At 43.8% G+C, this 23,370-nt stretch overlaps 2 protein-coding genes across 2 annotated transcripts in view; one reads left to right on the top strand and one right to left on the bottom strand.

Moving 5' to 3' along the window:
* Positions 1 to 23,370, top strand: part of LOC101283876 (zinc finger protein 551) — a 270,119-nt gene that overhangs the window by 189,837 nt on the left and 56,912 nt on the right. The window lies entirely within an intron of this gene.
* LOC105748732 (zinc finger protein 256-like) lies at positions 173 to 19,403 on the bottom strand. Its single transcript, XM_033411843.2, has 3 exons — positions 19,143 to 19,403; positions 16,450 to 16,579; positions 173 to 5,194 (listed from the first exon to the last, which is right to left on the bottom strand). Exons 1-3 carry the CDS (start codon positions 19,179 to 19,181, stop codon positions 2,367 to 2,369), a joined length of 2,997 nt encoding a protein of 998 aa, XP_033267734.1. The 5' UTR covers positions 19,182 to 19,403; the 3' UTR covers positions 173 to 2,366.

The following is a 23,370-nucleotide window of genomic DNA, read 5'->3' on the forward strand; positions in this document are numbered from 1 at the left end:
AGGGAATTGAAATCCCACATGCCGCAGGGCTACTAACCTCACAGGCCGCAATGAAGAGCCCACTTGCCACAACGAAAACCCAGCACAGCCACAAAAAAAAAAAAGTAAAAAACAGTTGTGACTCACACATTATATTCTAAGTTACTGACAAAAGATAAAAGAAACATATATATTCTTCATATATTCATATAAAGAACACAATTTTTATACTAGCTTTATTTTCAGAAGTCAAAATTTAGAAACAAACCAAATGCCCATAAAGAGAATGGATAAACTAACCATCGCATATGGAAAAATATTACTCAGCCAAAAACAAAACAAAAACCAAAAGCACTATATACCACTGATGAATCTCAAAGTAATTATGATACATAAAGGAAAACAAAAAAATACGGTAAACAACAAATGATTCCAATAATATAAATTCAAGAAAATGCAAGGTATCTACTGTAAGGAAAGTAAATCAATGGTTACTTGGAGAGGTGAGAAAGGCAAGGAGATTATAATAGGAATGAGGTAAATATACCATGACAGATATGGTCACTATTAGGACTATGAAGTTCACACCTATGTCAAAACTTATCAAATTGTACACTTTAAATATATTCGTATTAGCACATGTAAATTATACCTTAGTAAAGCTTTAAAACATAGCTCAAGATTTAAAGATCTCTATGTCCCAGTCCTTTCAGAAAATAGGTTTGGCAACCTTATACTGACTCCATCATTTCTATCCTTATGCCCCAGGGGGTTGGGGCGGCAGTCTTTCCTCAGTGGCAGCAAATATGGTGAGCAATAAAGAACATTTCCACCTGAAGTCAAACAGGAATGCTGTCTGGGTCACAAGAGCCACATCTGTGGACTAGATCCCCTTTTTTCTCTTTCTTCCTGCCCATGCAGTAATGGCCTTGAGGTGAATATTACAGAGGCTAAAGGAATCCACAAAACCTTTCAATTATTTTTATTTTCTCTGATGACTTCAGCTATACAAGATAAACATACCTGGAAGCACTGAGATTTATGTACAAACTGATTCTCCACAGTCATTTTTACATTGACACACTAGTAGGCTGCGGCCTCTTCCCCTCCCTAGTAAACCAGTTTCTGTACCAATTATGGTTTCCCCTGGACCCAATGGTCTTAGAACCAGTGACACTAGGCCAATAAATTGTGGCCATCAGGGAATATGGCTCTCTGTAGACCTGGGGAAGATAATCTCTCAACAGTGCTGAAGTGCCCTGTGACCTCTCCTTTGAGGAAGGGAAAAAATTCATTCTGGGGCTTCCCTGGTGGCGCAGTGGTCGAGAGTCCACCTGCCGATGCAGGGGATGCGGGTTCATGCCCCGGTCTGGGAAGATCCCACATGCTGCAGAGCGGCTAGGTCCATGAGCCATGGCCACTGAGCCTGCACGTCTGGAGCCTGTGCTCCACAATGGGAGAGGCCACAACAGTGAGAGGCCTGCGTACCGAAAAAAAAAAAATTCATTCTGCTTTCAAAGCTCTTGAGATTCTCACAGCTGCCACTTCTAAGGGACATCTTGGAGACTCCTAAAACACAAAGCCTCCAAGCTTCATATGAAAACCAGAAATCCCTGCGGTCTTTCCTAGGGGGCAGTGGGCAGCAATGCAAATTTGGGCAAAACTGGCAAGCTACTGTCTGCCATCATACCATCCCTCCTAAGACACAGAAATTTTGAGACCCCTAAAAGTTGTTCTCCCCTTTATGCTTACACAGTAAAAACCTGTGTATAAACTACCTGCAGAGTAAACAGAACTTCCAAGATTAAAGAGAGTGTAAAGAGCTTGTAAGGCCTTGATTATTGTACAAGCCAAAGCAATCTGCAGGAGGCAGTTACCCAGTTCATGATTTGGAAGCTGGAAAAATTTACTATTATCATGTGAGACCAACACATCCCTGTGTTGTCATTCTCTGCTAGCTGCCAGCTGAACTTTTGGTATCTTCTGGGCCAATACTGACCAGGTCCATGTCCAAGATAAGTCAGGGAGGAGTGAAAGCTGATGCCATAAATGTTCAGGTGACTCCTAACTTGATCAATACATTGCAGGACAGAGGTCAGCTTCCCTGAACACACTGGGTTGGTGACTGATGCACACTGTGTGAACCTACCAGGTGGTGGAGGTGAAATGGCCTTGACCCCAGAGATGGAAGTGACATAAATCTGGGAAGAGCCCTGAACAGGTTAGAGAGTGCAACATAGTCCCACGCTTCCCACATAACTGAAACTTATGGGGAAATCTCCCCACTGTGCATGCTCAAATGTCTGAGAGTTAATTCAGACATATGGCTCCTCAGTTTCCTCTGGAATCCTTACAATGAACAAGAAAACTGCACATCCCCAGTACATCTAAGGCCTTTCTCTAGTGTGAACTCTCTGATGTTGAGAAAGGGTAGATTTTCGCATAAAAAATTTCCCACATTCTCTACACTCATATGGCCTTTCTCCAGTGTGACCTCTCTGGTGTTGACTAAATTGGGAACTATCCCTAAAGGATTTCCCACACTCACTGCACACATAAGGCCTTTCTCCCGTGTGAACTCTCTGATGGTAGCGGAGTTTAGAGCTAGAGATAAAGGATTTCCCACACTCACTGCACTCATAAGGCCTATCTCCTGCGTGAACTCTCTGATGATAACGAAGGGTGGAACTAGAAGTAAAAGATTTCCCACATTTGCTGCACTCATAAGGCCTTTTGCCTGCATGAACTCTCTGATGATAAGAGAGGGTGGCACTACTAGTAAAAGATTTCCCACACTCACTGCACACATAAGGTCTTTCTCCTGTGTGAACTCTCTGGTGTCGAATCAGTATGGAGCTATTGGTAAAAGATTTCCCACACTCACTACACTGATAAGGCTTTTCTCCCCTGTGAACTCTCTGATGATAACCAAGGCCAGAAATAGAGGTAAAAGACTTCCCACATGCACTACACTCATAAGACCGTTCTCTATTATGAATTTTCCGGTGTGTTGAGAGGGAAGATTTTTGGCTAAAAGATTTCCCACATTCACCACACTCATAAGGTCTTTCTCCAGTGTGAGCTCTCCGGTGTTTATTGAATTGTGATCTATCCTTAAAGGATTTCCCACATTCACTGCACTCATAAGGCCTTTCTCCACTGTGCACTCTGTGATGATAACGGAGACTGGCACTAAAAGTAAAAGATTTCCCACATTCACTGCATTCATAAGGCCTTTCTCCTGTGTGAACTCTCTGATGATAACGGAGGGTAGAACTAGAGGTAAAAGATTTCCCACATTCGCTGCATTCATAAGGCCTTTTTCCTGCATGAACTCTCTGATGATAACAGAGGGTGGAGCTGGAGGTAAAGGATTTCCCACATTCACTGCACACATAAGGCTTTTCTCCTGTGTGAACTCTCTGGTGTTGAATGAGTGTCCACCTATTGTTAAAAGATTTCCCACATTCACTACAGTTGTAAGGCCGTTCTCCTGTGTGAACTCTCTGGTGTAAAAGGAGGTTATTCCTTCGGATAAAGGATTTCCCACATTCACTACACTCATAAGGCCTTTCTCCAGAATGAACTCTCTGATGATATTGGAGGTCAGACCTAGAGATAAAAGATTTCCCACATTCACTGCACTCATAAGGCCTTTCTCCTGTGTGAATTCTCTGATGATAACGGAGGGCAGAGCTAGTGGTAAAAGACTTTCCACATTCATCACACCCATAAGGCCTTTCCCCAAGGTGACCTCGTTCATGATACTGGAGGGTGGAGCTACAAGAAAAAGATTTCCCACATTTATTGCACACATAAGGCTTTTCTCCTGTGTGAATTCTCCGGTGTCGAATGAGTGTCCACCTATTGTTAAAAGATTTCCCACATTCACTGCACTCATAAGGTCTTTCTCCAGTGTGTACTCTGTGATGATAACGAAGGCTGGAGCTAAAGGTAAAAGATTTCCCACATTCACTACACTCATAAGGCCTTTCTCCTGAGTGCACTCTCAGGTGTATAATTAGGTTGTTTTTTCGGGTAAAGGACTTCCCACATTCACTACACTCATAAGGTCTTTCTCCAGTGTGAACTCTGTGATGATAACGGAGAGCAGTACGAGTGATAAAAGATTTCCCACATTCACTGCACTCATGAGGCCTTTCTCCAGAATGAACTCTCTGATGGTAACGGAGGTCAGAACTAGAGATAAAAGATTTCCCACAATCACTGCACACATAAGGTCGTTCTCCTGTGTGAGATCTCTGATGATAACTGAGTGCAGACATAGAAGTAAAAGATTTCACACAGTCAGTACACTTATAAGGCCTTTCTCCAATTTGAAATCTCCTATGTGGAAAGAACACTGAGCTATGGCTAAAAGATTTTGAGCATTCACTGCACACATAACTGCTTTCTCCACTGTGCCATGAATGGGGATAAATGAGGACAGATTTGTGGCTTAAGGATTTCCCGCATTTGCTGCACTTGTACTGCCTTGCCCCAGTATGAAGTCTTAGATGTTGACAGAGGGTTGAGCTTTGCCTAAAAGATTTTCCACATTCACCACATACATGAAGCTTTTTTCCAGTGTGGATTCTCTGGTGCAGAACAAATGAGGATTTGTACTTGTATGCTTTCCCACATTCACTGCACACAAAACACTGTCTTCCACTGTGGACACCATGGTCCTGAACAAGTGTGTGTTTGGGGCTGAGGGCTTTCTTGCATTCTACCCAGGTGTGACGGCTTTTCCTGCCTTGTGAAGTTGACCCACACTGGCTGATTGTGTTTGGCTTCTCCACAGTATGAGTGTCCTGTTGCTGTAGATGTCCCACGATGGTTGGGAAGTCCTTTTCAAACTCCCCACAACACAATGGCTTCTGTGACACATGGAATCTGCAGCTCTTCACAAACCAGGCCTCATCCACACTGCTTCTGAGGGTTTTCTTTTCCATGTACTGCTCCTGGTGCTGCTGAAAGTTTGCACTAAAATAAAATCGTTTTGCACATGCTCCACACCTCAAAAGTTTCTGGCTGTGTTGTGTTTCCCGGCACTCAGCCAAGTGGAAAACATTTCTCAAGACTGGACCACACATCTCACAGGGGTGTGTCTTCTGGAAAGACAAATCTGCCTTGGGAGTCCTAGCCTGTGACACTCCTAGAGAAGTGATCTGTTCAAAAGGTGCCTCTGCATCCTCTGCTCCACAGCAGCAACCTGAACAGAAAGAAATGCTGGTCAAGTACATGTCGACTATAGGGAAGGGTCAAGTTCATCACAGATGTCCATCTGTCTCATCTAGGTATTAGTCTATGAGATGCTTTTCAAGATACAGAAGTTGGAATTCAGTTGAAAGAACAGCCGACTGTTTTGCATTACTGAGCCTCAAGATCACAGAATAGTGGAGACCTCACCAGGGGAAGGAAACAAAACACAGAGTGTGACACAAGGAAGAGAGGCAGGGTCTACAACTCATTTCTTTCCCAACGGCTTCTTGCAGGATTTTTCTGCTGCTGATGTGAGATGGTAGAAACGTGCATCTAAGCCCATTAAAATCCCACAGCAACAAATTAGCTGCTATTCAAAGTCAATTTAGGGAAATGTGAACGTATCACAGCACAACCAATGTTGGTGAGTACTACAGAAAGAGTGGTGAGAAAAATGGGAGATGTGGAGTCCAGAGAGGTAGAAATTATCCCTGGGCTGGAAGTCACCATAGGAATTACAAGTAGTAGAACTGACAAGTCAGGCAAGTGTTAACAGTGGAAAAGGAAATATAGAAGTAAGGTATAGCCACTGCAAATGGCACCTAAACCCTGGTTGAACAAAGATAGATTCCTGGTATGATCTGAAAACAGCCTGATGTCATACTCTACTCAGCTGCCATTCACCAGGACCAGGCCCCCTCTGAGCCCACCATGCCATGACTGGAGTCATATCCATCCTGGCACATCTGTAAGCCCTAGTTAAGCAACTACATGGTACATGCAGGATACAAATCCTAAGGTAAAAACAGGACAGATGGATGACTTCTACTGTCACAGAGCAACTCAGCACATAACAGACACAGAAAACCAATCTAGAAGTGATATCAGCGTAACAGCAGAGGACACCAGCCTTTACCACCAACAAAAAACAGACAGCTAACTGCAAACAAAATTGACCCTTGGAGAACTCAGAAATCCAATTAAGACACTGCAGCAACACAATGGAAATTGAAAAGTAGAATAACCACACAAAAGTGATCTCTGGGGGGCTTTCCTGGTTGTGTAGTGGTTAAGAATCTGCTTGCCAATACACGGACATGGGTTCAAGCCCTGGTCCAGGAAGGTCCCACATGCCATGGAGCAACTAAGCCTGTGCACCATAACTACTAAGCCTGAGCTCTAGAGCCTGTGAGCCACAACTACTGAGCCCAAGTGCCACAACTACTGAAGCCCACGCACCTAGAGCCCATGCTCCACAAGAGAAGTCACCAATGAGACGCCCACACACTGCAAGGAAGAGTAGCGCTGCTCGACACAAGTAAAGAAGACCCACGTGCAGCAACAAAGACCCAACGCAACCAAAAATAAATACATATTTTTTTTAAAAAAAGGATTGCTGGGGACATCAGCTTAACAGACATGTGGAGATGGATAGGAAATAAGATGAATGGTGGGAACTATGTGTATCAGCCAAATGGTGGCTGCCATCACATTCCCCAATGCCCTGCTCTGCAAAGGACCCCAGTAGCCTTTGCTTTGGAGAACCTCAACAGGCCCCGATATAGCCGCAGATCCCACTGTCTGCACGGCAGAGAAGAGCAAGTGTTTATAGGTGTGGACACCAGCTCCCTGCTCTACAGAGGGTACTGGCAGCTCTTTCAATAAGGTAACTAATAGCCATGACCATGGGGGACCTGCAAGAGAATAATATGCTGAATCACACCTGTTCCTCCAAAAGTAGCTATTGCTCTATTTCAAAACCATGGCTGCCACCCCCATAAATCCTGCACACACCCTAAACCCCAGAGCCCCAACTGTGAAACTGATGCCCATATTCCATAACCTGACTCCACAGCTGTCACCTGAATGCCCATCTCAGGCACGAGATTCATGGCCACTATAGGTGAGTTAGTTCCTCAGACCACAGACACTTCTGTGTGCACCTAGACTCCAGTCAAGGCTCCATCACTGCTCAGTGTGCGACTGCATCTCACAAAGCAAAGTCAACACTGCTGCAGGCTGTTCAGTGTCTGGGACCCTAGAACTGCTACTGCTCTGCATTTATCACACCCTAGAATCCAGATCTATATCTGCTCCACAGTGCCCACACATCAGACACCAATGCCATCACCACCATGAAGCACCATCCCCCAACCAAGAGCCGGACTTACCATCAAGAGGGAGCCCCTCAGTCAAAACATTTCCCTTGGGAGAAAGAGATCAGGAGATCCCCAGCAGTCTTCTCTACTACTGTGGATACCGACAACTTTAGCTATTGAGGACCCCTGCAGTCTTTGCTGAGACTGATCTCAGTTGACACAGCTGGACAGACTCTAAGCCCCTGGGCCTTGTTGTAGTCGGAACAGCAACTACCCATCAAGCTGGCATACTAACACCCACAAAAAGGTGAAGATCTTCCCCACCAAAACCTTACATAAAGTCTGAAAGAAATGACTGCTCCATTAAATGTATTAACATCAAAGCAAGGCTACATGAAACACACACAAAATAATCAAGGAAACATGACACCCCCCAAAGGAACATAATAATTTATCAGTTGCCCCAAAGAAAGGGAGATCTATAAACTGTCAGACAAGAAATTCACAATAATTGTTTTTTTTTTTTTGCCCACGTCATGAAACATGCGGGATCTTAGTTCCCTGACCAGGGATCGAACCCATGCCCCCAGCAGTGGAAGCACAGAGTCTTAACCACTGGACCACCAGGGAAGTCTCTCACAATAATTGTTTTAATGAAGCTCAATGAGCTACTAGAAAACACAATCCAACAAAATAAGGAAAACAATATGCAAACTAAATAAAGTTTCAAACAGAGACAGAAAATATGAAAAAGAACCAAACAGAAATTATGGTGAAGAGTATGATGAACAAAACGAAAAACACGGTAGCGTATCAATAGCTAACTTGATCAATCAAAACAATGAATATGAAACTGAAGGTAGGTCTTTGAAATTATCCAATCAAAGGAGAAAAAAGACAAAACAACTAAAAAGAATTTTAAAAAGTCTACATGAATTATGGGACATTGTGAAACAAAACAATATTTGCATAATGTGAGCCCTAGGAGGAGTAGAGAGAGAGGAAGGGGCAGAAAATTTATTTAAAGAAATAATGGACGAAAACTTTCCAAATCTGGGAAAAGTGGACATTCAGGTACATGATGCTCAGAAGTCCCCAAACAGATTCAATCCACAGATGACTTCACCAAGACACATTAATATAAAACTCAAAAAGTAATGATAAAGATAATTTTAAAAGCTGTAAGAAAAAAGAAACCCCTCATACAAGGGAAACCCCATAAAGTGGTTTTCTTAGCTGAAACACTGCATACCATGAGAGTGAGATGATATGTTCTAGATACGGGGGTGGGGGAAAAAATTGCAAACCAAGAATACTTAACCAGCAATACTATTTTTCAGTAATAAGGAAGAAAGACTTTCTCAGACAAACAAACTGGGGAAGTTCATCACCACTTGAGTACCTCACCAGAAATGCGAAAGACTAAAGAATTCTTTTAGCTGAAATAAAAGTATGCTAACTAGGGACTTCCCTGGTGGTCCAGTGGCTAAGACTCCGTGCTCCAAATGCAGGGGGCCTGGGCTCCATCCCTGGGCAGGAAACTAGATCCCGCATAGTGCAACAAAGATAGAAGATCCTGCATGTTGCAACTAAGACCCAGTACAGCCAAAAAAAAAAAAAAAAGAAAAAAGAGTATGCTAACTACTAACATGAAATCATATGAAAATATAAAACACACAGGTAAAGATAAGTATATGATCAAATTCAGAATACTCTAATACTGTAAAACTGTGTTAATCACTCAACTCAACTACAAAGGATAAAAAACAAGAGTATTAAAAACAACTATACCCACAATAACTTGTTGATGGTTACCCAATACACAGTATAAAAACATGTAAATTGTGACATCAAAAACATAAAATGCATGTGTGGGGGAAGTATAAGAGTAGATTTTTTGTATGAGATTGAAGTTACATTGTTATCAGCATAAAATAGAATGCTATGTTTTATATAAGACTTATGGTAACCCCAAAGCAAAACCCTATACTAGACACAAAAGACAATGAGAAAGGAATAAAAGTATATTACCACAGGGACTTCCCTGGTGGTGCAGTGGTTAAGAATCTGCCTGCCAATGCAGGGAACACGGGTTTGAGCCCCGGTCTGGGAAGATCCCACATGCCACAGAGCAACTAAGCCCGTGTGCCACAACTGCTGACCCTGCACTCTAGAACCCACAAGCCACAACTACTGAGCCCACATGCCACAACTACTGAGCCCACGTGCCACAACTACTGAAGCCCGCGTGCCTAGAGCCTGAGCTCTGCAACAAGAGAAGCCACCGCAGTGAGAAGCCCGTACACCACCAACGAAGAGTAGCCCCCATTCGCCACAACTAGAGAAAAGCCCACGCACAGCAACAAAGACCCAATGTAGCCAAAAATAAATTAAAAAAAAAAAAGGAGTTGGTACTTAAAAAAAAAAAAGTGTATTACCACAGAAAATCATCAAGTCACAAAGGAAGACAGCAAGAGAAGAAGAAAGAAACTACAAAACAGCCATACAATAATAAGATGGCAACAGTAGGTCCTAAAAATATTCTCCAATTAAATGACATACAGTGACTGAACAGAAAAAAAAAAAAGACCTCAACTATATGCTGCCTACAATAGAGTAACTTCAGCCTTAAGGACACACACAGGCTGAAGGTGAAGGAATTGAAAGAGATATTCCACGCAAATAGAACTCAGAAGAGAACAGAGTAAGATATACTTAAGTGAGACAAATAGACTTTAAATCAAAAACTATCACAAGAGGGACTTCCCCGGTGGTGCAGTGGTTAAGAATCTGCCTGCCAATGCAGGGGACATGGGTTCAAGCCCTGGTCTGGGAAAATCCCACATGCTGTGGAGCAACTAAGCCTGTGCACTACAACTACTGAGCCTGCACTCTATGGTGAGCCATAACTACTGAGCCTGCGTGCCACAATTACTGAAGCCCACATGCCTAGAGCCCGTGCTCTGCAACAAGAGAAGCCACTGAAATGAGAAGCCCACACAACACAATGAAGAGTAGACCCTGCTCACCGCAACTAGAGAAAGCCCACGTGCAGCAACAAAGACCCAATGCAGCCAAAAGTAAATTAATTTTTAAAAAACAAATAAAGATCACTCTTAAAAAAAAAAACTATCACAAGAGACAATGTTCATTACGTAATGATAAAGAAATTGATTCACCAGGAGAATGTAACAATTTAACTATATATATATGTACCATATATTAAAAATTAAGCAAATATGACCAGATCTGAAGGCAGGAATTTTTTTATTTTTTTGGCCACGCCGCATGGCATGCAGGATCCTAGTTCCCCAACCAGGCATCAAACCTGTGCCCCCTGCAGTAGAAGCACAGAGTCTTAACCACTGGACTGCCAGGAAAGTCCCAGCAAAAGAATATTAACACATTTCTGACTAGAAATGCATTAATACATCTTTTGTTACTCAAATGTTATTGACCGGAGACGTATCAATACGTTTTTAGAGAGTGACACAATTAACATCACCGTGTGAAGTTGTTAGAACTTAAAATTGATCAAGGGTTCATTATACAACTTATGATTATCATTATCTCTCACATTTTCCTCCATTAGGTTTTTGTTCCAACCTCGTGTACATTAAACGCAAGTTTATTACCGTAAAATTTTCAAAAATGATGCATTGCAAAATTGAGTGATGAAGAATTTTTTGGTGAATTTTATGCAGATACTTTCTCTGTCTCAGTGACATATATACTAGTGTCTCAGAAGACGACAGTTCTTCAGAATATAGTTCTGATTCAGACGATGTGAATATTAGACCAACAAAAAGACAAAAAACCGTAGTGAATGACTCTACTGTGGAAAGTGAAAATGAAACTCAAGAATGCTCCTTTGCTTCTATGTAAGAGTGGATTGAAGACAACATTTCACAAAAATTAGAAGACTTTATAGTGTGTCAGGTGTAACTATTGAATGTAATAACCCGCCAAGTGTTAGTGAAATAACAGAATTAATTTTTGGTAACGACTTTTTCGAGTTGGTCACTTCTCAAACAAACTTATATCACCAACAGAATGAAAAATCATATAAAAAGTATGATAAGGCTTTAAAATGGACTAATGTAACCAACAGTGATATGAAGAAGCCTCTTGGGTTAATAATTTTGATGAGACAAATAAGAAAGTCACAGTGGAAAGAATATTGGTTGACTGATCCCTTACTTGAAACACTTATCAAAGATTAAGATGAGAAGAAGGTTCAAACAAATAATGACATTTCTTCACTTTAACGATAACTCGGAAACTCCACTTCCTACAGACAGAATTTCAAAAATTAAACCTCTTTTGGCTTATTTTCTATCAAAATCTCAATCGATCTATACACCCAAACAAGAGCTATCACTTGATGAGGCAATGATAAAGTGGAGAGGACAACTCAGATTCAAAACCTATAATCCTGGAAAATTTACAAAATATGGAATTTTGGTCAGGATGTTTAACGAAAGTGAAAGTGGATATACATGCAACCGTGATGTTTACATGGGTGAAGGAAAGAAACTGCAAGAAACAATATTGTTGGTCCTACAACCTTGGTTCATGGCACCATATTTACCAAGACAATTATTACAACAGTCTATCCACATCTGTAATGTTGTTGAAAAATAAAACCAGAGTTTGTAGGACTATAAGAGAGAATCATGGTCTACCAAACCAATTAAAGGAGAAATCTAAACATCTACAGAGGGTAGAAATGACATTCTTACAGAAGGGAGAAGTGATTCTTCTTATATGGAAAGACAAGAGGCTAGTCTGCATGGTGACAACTATTCATTACACCTCCATAGCATCTACAGTAAAGGAAGACAGAAAGACTGGCCATCAGATAACTAAGCCCAATAATATGTTAGGTATAATAAATATATGAAAGGAGTTGATCGTTCTGATCAATATCTGGCAAACTTCAATATCCTCTGGAAAACTCGAAAATGATATAAGAAAGTGGGTTTCTAGTTGAGTAACTGCAGTTTATTCAATGTATTTAAAATTTATTGCAGCCTTAATGCACAGAATAAAATGACTTACAAGCAATTTTTTAAATAAATTTATTCATCTATTTATTTATTTTTGGCTGCATTGGGTCTTCGTTGCTATGCTCATGCTTTCTCTAGTTATGGCAAGCAGGGGCTACAATTTGTTGTGGTGTGTGGCCTTCTCACTGAGGTGGCTTCTCTTGTGGAGCACGGGCTCTAGGCATGCGGGCTCGGTAGTTGTGGCTCATGGGCTTAGTTGCTCCACTGCACGTGGGATCTTCCTGGGCCAGGGATTGAACACATATCCCCTGCATTTGCAGGCAGATTCTTTTTTTTTTTTTTTTTTTTTTGCGGTACGCGGGCCTCTCACTGCTGTGGCCTATCTGGTTGCAGAGCACAGGCTCCGGATGCGCAGGCTCAGCAGCCATGGCTCACGGGCCCAGCTGCTCCACGGCATGTGGGATCTTCCCAGACCGGGGCATGAACCCGTGTCCCCTGCATCGGCAGGCAGACTCTCAACCACTGCGCCACCAGGGAAGCCCTTGCAAGCAGATTCCTAACCATCGCGCCACCAGGGAAGTCCCATAAGCAGTTTTTGTCAGCAGTAGCTAGAGAATGGGTAACTGATCATTCCGGTGAATGCAGTGGTAGTCCCACACCTGATCCTTCCCGTGGCGTTTCTAAAAGAGCCCCCCAAGAGATTTCCCTGGTGGTCCAGTGGGTTAGACTCCACACTCCCAATGCAGGGGGCCCAGGTTCGATCCCTGGTTGGGGAACTAGATCCCACATTCATGCCACAACTAACAGTCTGCATGTCACAACTAAGAAGTCCACCGTACTGCAATAAGAAGCCCGTGTGCCACAACTAAAAGATCCCGCATGCAGCAACTAAGACCAGGCGCAGACAAAATAAATAAAATAATAAATAAATATTTTAAAAATAAAAAAAAAGAGCCTCCCCACAAAGATCCACCTTGTTGACTACCAGGTAAAATAAAAGAATATATTCTAGAGGAAATAATACCCACAGGGCTTTAAAAAAAAATGCCTCCAGAAAGTATAGAGTCTGCTCTTCCAGGGGAAAGCACAGTGAAACGGTGTATTTGTAATAGGTGTTCTGTTCCCCTGCACAGAGATTCCTGCTATACTGCCTATCACACTCTAACAAAGTATTAGAATGCTTTAGTAAGACATGTACAAAGTTTCAAATAAATACATTAAGTGCAAAAAAAGTTGTTGATATTTACTCAAACTAACAAATTGCCGGCCACAGGCATTAGTTTCTGAAAAAATCTCCCAGTCAATAATGTGTTAATAGGGAACTTAAATATCCCCCTTTCAACACAGGTGGATATCCAGATAGAAAGTAAGGGTATCTTTGAATTGGACAACACTTTAGTCCAAATGAATGTAACAGATGTATACAGAACATTCCATCCTATTACAGCAGAATATACACTCTTCTCAAGTGCATATAGAATATTCTCTAGGATAGATTATATGCTATGTCAAGCAAGTCTTAACAAGTTTCAGAAGACTCAAACCATATCAAGTAACTTTTCCTAACACAATGGATAACACTAGAAACCAGCAACAGGAGGAAAGCTTAAAAATTCAGATATGTGAACATTAAACAATATGCTCCTGGCCAATCAATCAGTCAAAGGAAAAAATCAACAGGAAAATCAAACGTACCTTGAGAAAAACAAAAATAGAAACAAAACATATACAATGTGCAAAAGCAGTTTTAAGAGAAAAGTTTAGAGCAATAAATGCCAGCATTAAGAGAAAAATCAAGTTTAGAGCAATAAATGCCAGGATTAAGAGCAAAAAATGCCAGCATTAAATAAACAACCAAACTTTACATCTCCAGGAACTAGAAAAAGAACAAATTAAGACCAAAGTTAGCAGAACAAAGGAAAAAATAAAGATCAGAGCAGAGGGGAATTCCCTGGCAGTCCAGTGGTTAGGATTCCATGCTTCCACGGCAGGGGGTCCAGGTTCGTTCACTAGTTGGGGAACTAAGATCCCTGCCTGCCACATGGCACAGCCAAAAAAGAAAAAAAAGAAAGATCAGAGCAGAAATAAATGAAATAGAAACTATAAAAACAATAAAAAAAGTTAACAATACTAAGAACTGGTTTTGCTTAAAGATAAATAAAACTGACAAACCTTTCTCTAGACTTCTGAGATGGAAGACTCAAATAAGTTAACAGAGAAATAAAAGAGAAAGAAAGGATCATAAAAGACTACTATGAACTGTTATACACCAACAAATTAGATAACCTAAAAGAAACAGACTAGAAACATACAACCTACCAATCCTGAATCATAAAGAAACAGAAAATTTGAATAGACCAATAACAAGTAAGGAAATTGAACCAGTAAGCAAATCTTCCAACAAAAAAAATAGGCCATGACCAGATAGATTTCATTGGTGAAATTTATATTTTAATATGTAAAACACTGATATATAAGGTACTCTACAACTCAACAGGAAAAGAACAATCTGATTAAAAAGTGGACATTTTATCAAAGATAAAATGGCTGAACAGACATTTTATCAAAGATCTACAAATGGCTAACAGGTATATGAAAAAATGTTCCTCCTGGGTTTCCCTGGTGGTGCAGCGGTTGAGGGTCTGCCTGCTGATGTGGGGGACGTGGGTTCGTGCCCCAGTCTGGGGGCATCCCACATGCCGTGGAGCGGCTGGGCCCATGAGCCATGGCCACTGAGCCTACGCGTCCAGAGCCTGTGCTCTGCAACGGGAGAGGCCACAACAGTGAGAGGCCCGTGTACCGCAAAAAAAAAAAAAAAAAAAATGTTCCTCTTCACTAATCATCTCACTGATCATCAGGAAAATGCAAATCAAAACCAAAATGAGGGGCTTCCCTGGTGGTGCAGTGGTTGAGAGTCCGCCTGCCGATGCAGGGAACACAGGTTCATGCCCCAGTCCAGGAAGATCCCACATGCCGCAGAGCAACTAAGTCCGTGAGCCACAACTACTGAGCCTGCGCTCTGGAGCCCACGAGCCACAACTACTGAGCCCACGTGCCACAACTACTGAAGCCTGCATGCCTAGAGCCTGTGCTCTGCAACAAAGCCACCTCAATGAGAAGCCCGCACACCACAACAAAGATTAGCCCCCACTCACCGCAACTAGAGAAAGAGTGTGCACAGCAACAATGACCCAATGCAACTAAAAATAAATAAATAAATTTATTAAACAAAACAAAAAACCAACACTGCAAGGACTTCCCTGGTGGTCCAGTGGGTAAGACTCCACACTCCCAACGCAAGGGGCCCAGGTTCAATCCCTCGGGGAACTAGATTCCACATGCAGGCAACAACTAAGAGTACACATGCTGCAACTAATAAGTCTGCATGTCACAACTAAGAGTCCGCATGCTGCAACTAAATATCCCGCATGCCACATTGAAGACCCAGTGCAGCCAAAATAAATAAATAATTTAAAAAAAAACTTTGGATAAACGTATATTAAAAAAATAAATAAATAAACACTACAAACCTTGCAGTAGGACACTGAAAAGTAGCTCATCGTTCAGGTAAGTAATGACCATGATAATGCCTGCATGCCTGGCACAGGCAGGCACAAAGAAATGTTAGGTAAATGAAGGGATCAAGGGAGTTCCCTGGCGGTCCAGTGGTCAGGACTTGGTGCTTTCACTGCTGTGGCCCTGGTTCAATCTCTGGTCGGGGAACTAAGATCCCCCAAGCCATGCAGCTCAGCCAAGAGAAGAAAAATATATATATAATTAAATTAAATTAAAATAAAAACAAGTAAATAAAAGAAGGGACCAAATCTTGGACACAGAGGTGAAAAGGATCTAGACACACTGACCCAGACAGAGAGAAGGAAGTAAGGTAGAATCCATTAAGCTCACTGCAATACTACTGGCTTGGAATCCTTTTCCTAAGAGTGTTCAATACAGCAGGTATCGGGGTTGATATTGCAGGAGAAGGTAGAGGGCAGTGCAAACAGCCCAGTCCTAGCTACCACAGCAACTACACGGAAAGCTTGGGAAGCAAGTAGTGCCCACAGTTCACATGTATAAGAACAGAGCACCCCCTGGGAAAAGGAGGGTGAGGTGGGATAGAGCCTAGTCCAGGACGCTGGGAAGGCTTTGAGTCTTACCCAGTGAGGATATAAGTGCAAAGTTCTCCAGCATCACATCGAGGTACAGGCGTCTCTGAGTCTCATCAAGGAGCCTCCATTCCTCCCAGGAGAAGTACACAGCAATGTCCTCAAAGGTCACACTGCACGTCTATGAGAGAGAAAGAATGAGCTATGAACATTCTCTCTCTAAGCTCCCACAATCCATCTCATCACACACCTATCCCACCTTCATCCTCTTCCAGAGCTCTCCACCGAACAGGAATTTCAGGCCTAAGTGCCACTGATGCCCACCTATCCCTCAGGGTCTCTTCATTCACTGTGTTCAGCCCTCAACACCACTGGACAGGACAGCACAGAGATGTCATCCAAGCTCTGGTCCTGGCCTGTAGGGTCCCATCCATCCTGTCAATCAATTCCCCTGGGGTCTCTAGGCTGTGACTCACAGACACAACCAAACTTGGGTTCAAGCTTCAACCTTCAGTCCCCAATAACAGGGCCCTGGTGCCATGAGCTAGCACTTCCTCTTAGTGTGCCCATCATTCTGTAGACTGTACCTCTCTCACATCTTCAGTCCCCACAGTTGCACTCCCACAACTATGCACGTGGGGAAAACTGCTTTGAAGGCCTCCTTCATACTTTTATTGATCTTTGCTTCAATTTTAACCACCCAGAAGCACATGTGATTACAGATGCCCATGACCCACTTCCACTTTTGTGCTGCACTCCCTGTCCCCTCAGCGGCCATCACTGTCCTCTCTCCCTCAACCTTCCTTGGAATCCTGGCCCTGACAGTGTCCATTCCAGGCACAGTGACTCTCACAAATGACCATATTTGCCCCAGACCTACCCACCATCAAGATCAAACACACCACACCACACCACACCAAACCTCACCACAAAATTCTGGTGAACCTGTACATTAGTGAATTAGCAGGAGCCCTAGCCTCATCATCTTGTTTCAATTACTCCAACGCCTCCACAGCCATCTCATGTCCACTAATCTCACAAAAGCTTTAGTCGCCTGTCAAACCATTCTCTTCAATTCAGTTACCCATTCTCTTCCATATGGTTACCATGTTCACTTCTATCCTTCACCTGCATTTGTGTGCTCAGCAACCCTGATCAGGTGTGGAGCAGGGAAACCACTCATCATGCACCCTCCTCTTTCAGACCAGCGAACAGCATTGCCAGGATGACCTGCATTCCCCCACATAAATGGGATCCACAGTTCCTCCCTGTTCCACACAAGAGCCACCTTCCTCCCCAGATTTCCAGACACCCAACTGCTGCCTCCACTCGCTTTCTCTGAAACATCTCAGACTCTTGACAAGGCCAAAACAAAACATCTGATATTCCCAAGTAAAATTAACCTACCATAACTTTCCCATCTCAGTTGATGGAGCTTTCATCCCATTAGCTCCTAAAACCGGAAACACTGGGGTCATCCCTGACTCTTCCCTTTCTCTCCCTCACCCGCAACATCTAAAAATCTACTTGACTCTCCTTAAAACATGGATGGAAAGTTCAACTTCTTTCCCACCTCTGTGGCCACCACCCTGGTCCAACACTCATCTGGATTATAGTAAATGCCTCCTTGGCAGCTCCCTGCCTCTTATATTACTCATACAGTCTGTTCTCTTCTTTGCAGGCAATGGAACTCACTAAGACCTGCATAAGAATCAACCCCTTCCGCTTATCCAAACCTCTCATTATCTCCATAACAGACGTCCAAATTCTTGACAATTACAGACCTGATTCTTGACACTCAGCTCTTTGGTCCTAATAAAATGGAAACTGACTTTACCCTATCTCCAGCATAGTCATACCTCCAAACATTTGCGCATGTCAGTATCTGGTCCTGTCACAACATTTCACACGTGTTTATATTGACTGACAGCAATAGCAATACCTCCGTGTAACCCTTGGCCTGCACTCAGGACTGGGCTTGAGGTATCCCCAGGGTCCCCACACCCACGAGCTTGGAAAAAAGTAAGGAAGACGTTAAAGACATTACAATCCCAGACACCATTTGGGTGGTGTCAGGGACAGTGAGTGACTGGGACAACCTCCTCTTCCGTGTATAGGTTTCCTAAGTGCTTTTCATCCTTCAGAACCTGCGAAGAGGGGTAGGCAACAAGGACTGGGCTCCAGATGAGGTCAGGCCTCCCCTGTATCCCCGTCCAGCCCTGGATTCCGGTGACCTCGGGCTAAGTGACTAGCTTCTGCGCCTCAGTCCTCAATGCTGCTTCTTACTAGCGCCTTGTGCCTCACTGTCGTTTTCAGCTCCATTCTAGTTTGTTCTCTCTTTAATCAGTTTTTGGAAAACTTTTGAAACCCTAATACAGACTGTATTCCTCTTCTGTCCACTACCCTCCATGGCATCCAGGTCCCTCAGAATGAAGAAAAAACCTCTCCGCCAGCCAGTACAGGGGTCACGCTACCACACACTTCCCTGCAGATATCAGACGGACCCCAGGTTTCCCAATACTCCCGGCTCAATCCAACCTCCAAGCCTTTGCACCTGTCAGTACCTCCGCCTGTCACCCTCTCTCACGCGGCCATCACACTATCAAAAACAGACCCACCCACGAACGCCCCACCATCCCGGACACCGCGTCCTGGGCTGCGGGCACGTGAGCAGGCGCCCCGCACTCGGGGCTTTAGTGTCTGGTGGGGTGAGGGCGGTGAGGGCCCGGAGGATGAGCGTTTACCTGAGGCGGGGTCCTCAGCGCCGTCGCTGCCAACGCCATCAGAGTCTGGGGGCAGAGCAGGGCCGGTAGCGGCGGGAGAGGCGGGTGGACGCGGGCACGGCAGGCCCGGGACACCCCCGGCGGCGTCGCTGAACTTCAGACCGGCCTCTATGCAGCGGAGACAGCGGCTCCTCTTGGACCTTCTCAACCCTGTCACCCAAGTCCCGGCCCAGCGTTCCGGAGCGACAACAGATACGAAAGCAATAAAAATGGCCGCCACGAAGAGGACGCCGGAAGTCCCACCCTGATGAGATGCGCACGCACGGAAATGCCTTTATCTTGACCTTTTATTGGCTCAACTCGGCGCACTACCTTCTGGGTAGTGTAGTTCCTAGCGATCTAGAGCCCCTCCCCCCACCCCCCACCCCCGCCCCGGAAATGTGTTCTCCATCTTGACCACCAGAGAGTGGTCCAAGCGGTACTCTGGGGAGTACTTGAGAGTAGTCATCCTACATAGATGGATTTACTCGCTGTGAACGCAGGAGAAAGACGTAGTTTCATACTCCGTGAAGGTCAGCCTGCTACCAGGGAATAAAATTGAGATGCTCCCAAATCTACTTATCTAAATGGCTGTATCATTCCACAGAGTAATTCAGACATAAAATAGTCCACCTATAGTTGGAGACATTGTGCTATTCCTCTTGAAATACGTGTAGCCCGAGGCATTAGTAAGTTTTGTAAATTCTACTATGATTGGCTGGGAACAAAGGAAAAGACTGTACAGAGACATGACTGAGAAGAAAGAAGATGGGTGTTTGGCCACCCTGAAACAAACATGATCTCTGCCTCTGGTTCCCACAGAAAACTCTGCCTTGCCTATATAGTTAGCAATTGTGTCCTACCCATTGAGGAACACTTTTTTATTTATTTATTTATTTGATTGCACCGGGTCTTAGTTGCAGCAAACAGTCTTCTTAGTCGCGGCTCACCAGCTCTTTAGTTTCAGTGTGTGGGTTCCTTAGTTGTGACATGAGAACTCTTAGTTGCAGCATGCATGTGAGATCTAGTTCCCTGACCAGGGATTGAACCCAGGTCCCCTGCATTGGGAGCGTGGAGTCTTAACCACTGCACCATCAGGGAAGTCCCATTGAGGAACACTTTTATCCATATAATATTTCTTACTGTATATCCTTAAATATACTCAACTCCATTTAGTAAACTGACATCTATCTCAGATGGAGACCAATGTAACTAATGCTGTTTTGGCTGGGGTCAGTGACTGCAGCTTTCAGAGTCACAGCGTGTCTGTGTTACCGAACCAGGTTTGTTTGCCCCACATTCAGAAAGTAAAAGGCCAAGACGTTGAGGTTTGCAGCAGAAAAAGTGTTTATTCGTGTGGCATCAAAGGGAGGAGTCAGGAGAACTAGTCTCAGATCCACCCCCCAACAGGAGGGTGTTGAGATATTTATGGCCTAGAGGAGGAGGGTGGTCTCAGGCCTAGGGAATGTAGGCAAGAAAGAAGTGAAGAAATCTGTGTTCTGCACAGGCATATCTGAGCTACATGCTTCTTCATGGGAAACATATTCAGAAAATGGTAGCATTAGCATGATCTAAGGGTGGACACTCACACAGGCCCAGTTGAATGGTTGGTGGTCTTGACCAGTTTGAACTGGACAAGACTAACTGCATATTCCTGAACAACAATTTAAGGAACTGTTACCATAGCCACCCATACCTCAGAGATGTTATCTGTAAGGATTTGTGATATATTATCTAATCTAGGTGAAGCTTGGAGGGTATGTAATTTGCAAAAACAATTAAAGCAAGAGTCAGTGAAGGTAGGTTACAGGATATTATTTATAAAGCAAGTTAGAGTTTCAGGGAACTAATTGATAACCGCCCTTGGTTTCATCTGCTAAGGGAACATCTGAACCCCATGATCTCATGTTGTTGCTGGTAAGTGATTATCATTCTCCAGTGATTGCTGGTACAGCTCTGCAAGGGGAATTGAGATTATATCAGAAAAACAATTTGAAATGCAAATATCAGGAAATTAGAAATAGTATTGAGATATTTATTCAAATATAATGTCAGAAATAGCTCTGGGGAAATATCATGGGATTTTTTAAAAAATAAATTTATTTATTTATTTATTTATTTATTTTTGGCTGTGTTGGGTCTCCGTTGCTGTGCGTGGGCTTTCTCCAGTTGTGGTGAGTTGGGGGGCTACTCTTTTTGTGGTGCGTGGGCTTCTCATTGTGGTAGCTTCTCTTGTTGCAGAGCATGGGTTGTAGGCTCACAGGCCTCAGTAGTTGTGACACACAGCCTCAGTAGTTGTGGCTCACGGGCTCTAGAGCGCAAGCTCAGTAGTTGTGGCACACCAGCTTAGTTGCTCTGCGGCATGTGGGATCTTCCTGGACCAGGGCTCGAACCCGTGTCCCCTGCATTGGCAGGCAGATTGTTAACCACTCCACTACCAAGGAAAACGGGATTTTTAAAAATAAATTTATTTATTTGGCTGCATTGGGTCTTTGTTGCTGCGCGTGGGCTTTTCTCTAGTTGCAGTGAGTGTCGTTGCAGTGCATGAGCTTCTCATTTGTGGTGGCTTCTCTTGTTGTGGAGCATGGGCTGAAGGCATGCGGTCTTCAGCAGTTGTGGCATACGGGCTCAGTAGTTGTGGCTCGTGGGCTCTAGGGCGCAGGCTCAGTAGTTGTGGTGTACAGGTTTAGTTGCTCCGCAGCATGTGGGATCTTCCCCGACCAGGGCTCGAACTCGTGTCCTCTGCATTGGCAGGTGGATTCTTTTTTTTTTTTTTTTTTTGCGGTATGCGAGCCTCTCACTGTTGTGGCCTCTCCCGTTGCGGAGCACAGGCTCCAGACGCGCAGGCTCAGCGGCCATGGCTCACGGGCCCAGCCGCTCTGCGGCATGTGGGATCTTCCTGGACCGGGGCACGAACCCGTGTCCCCTGCATCGGCAGGTGGACTCTCAACCACTGCACCACCAAGGAAGCCCTGGCAGGTGGATTCTTAACCACTGTGCCACCAGGGAAGTCCTGCACGTATGTAATTTTAAAAGGGATGAATAAATGAGTTATGTAATGTGGGTAATTCAAGATTACATTAACACCTTGAAAGAGGCTCACAGAAGAGAAGGAGCACAGATCATGAGAAGCACAGGTTAGTGTCGTGGTCCGAACGTGAGTTGGAAAAGAATTTCCAGACACAAGGCAGAATGTAAAGAGGATAGAATTTATTAGAGGGAATGGTTGCTGCCAGAACAGTGGGCCGACTTCAGAGTAGTCTGGGAGAGCCGACCCCAAACATGTGCTATTAGTCAGTTTTTATAGCCAGGGGAAAAAGGAATGTTCCAAGGTGAAAATTTCATTTTCTGATTGGTCGAGGCATATATACCTTCCTTCTGTAGGGTGGGAGTGGGACAGGGCAGATGCCTTTCCTTATTTGGGACGAGAGAGGATCAGGTCCCATCGCCCAGGTGGGCTCAGGAATTTCGTAACCATCGCAACATGGCAGGGAGAGTGACAAGAGCCCGGTAGGGTATGTGACCCTGAAACTTTTTCAGGTAGGGTTGTCCTTTGTCCCTGACCATTGTCTTTGGAGCACCACAGTCACAACCTGGACTTCCAATTGGTGCCTGAAGTCGGGTGGGGGGGGGGTCCTAGGAGGGTCAGTCTTGTAGGACTGAGCCCTTAACCTTGGAATCTGATGCTATCTCAGGGTAGACAGCGTCAGAATTGTTAAATTGTGGGACACCAAGCTAGTGTCGGAGAATTGGTTGGTATTGTGTGGAAATCCACTCCTCCCCCATATACATTGGAAATTGGGGCAGAACCTTCGGGTGGTAAGCAGAAAACCTTGAGTTCTAAATTGTAAAAGAATTAAGTTGAGCCCATGACTATGCTGGAAATTTGGCGACTGAGAAATTTTTGTTTTTACAAAGTGTATTTTTTTTTCACTCATGAGAAGCTTAAGGAGAATTAAACTTGGAGGGAAAGAAATAATCAGATGAAAATAGAAAGAGGTGAAAGTGTGGAAGGAAGCTACCACCTTGTGCTGTTTCATTGCTTCAAAACCATGTACTGAACATCTCACCAGCTTCAGAGACAGGTCTAGACGTGTGTTATATATCAGTGAAGAAAGAAATATGTCCTCCTGTAGTGTCCTTCAAAAGCCTTTATTGAGGAGAGTAACGAATAAGTCACAAAGAAAATGCTACATATTATAGTAAATTA

The sequence above is a fragment of the Orcinus orca genome, chromosome 20, assembly GCF_937001465.1.
Source record: "Orcinus orca chromosome 20, mOrcOrc1.1, whole genome shotgun sequence".
In the NCBI taxonomy this organism is placed as follows: Eukaryota; Metazoa; Chordata; class Mammalia; order Artiodactyla; family Delphinidae; genus Orcinus; species Orcinus orca.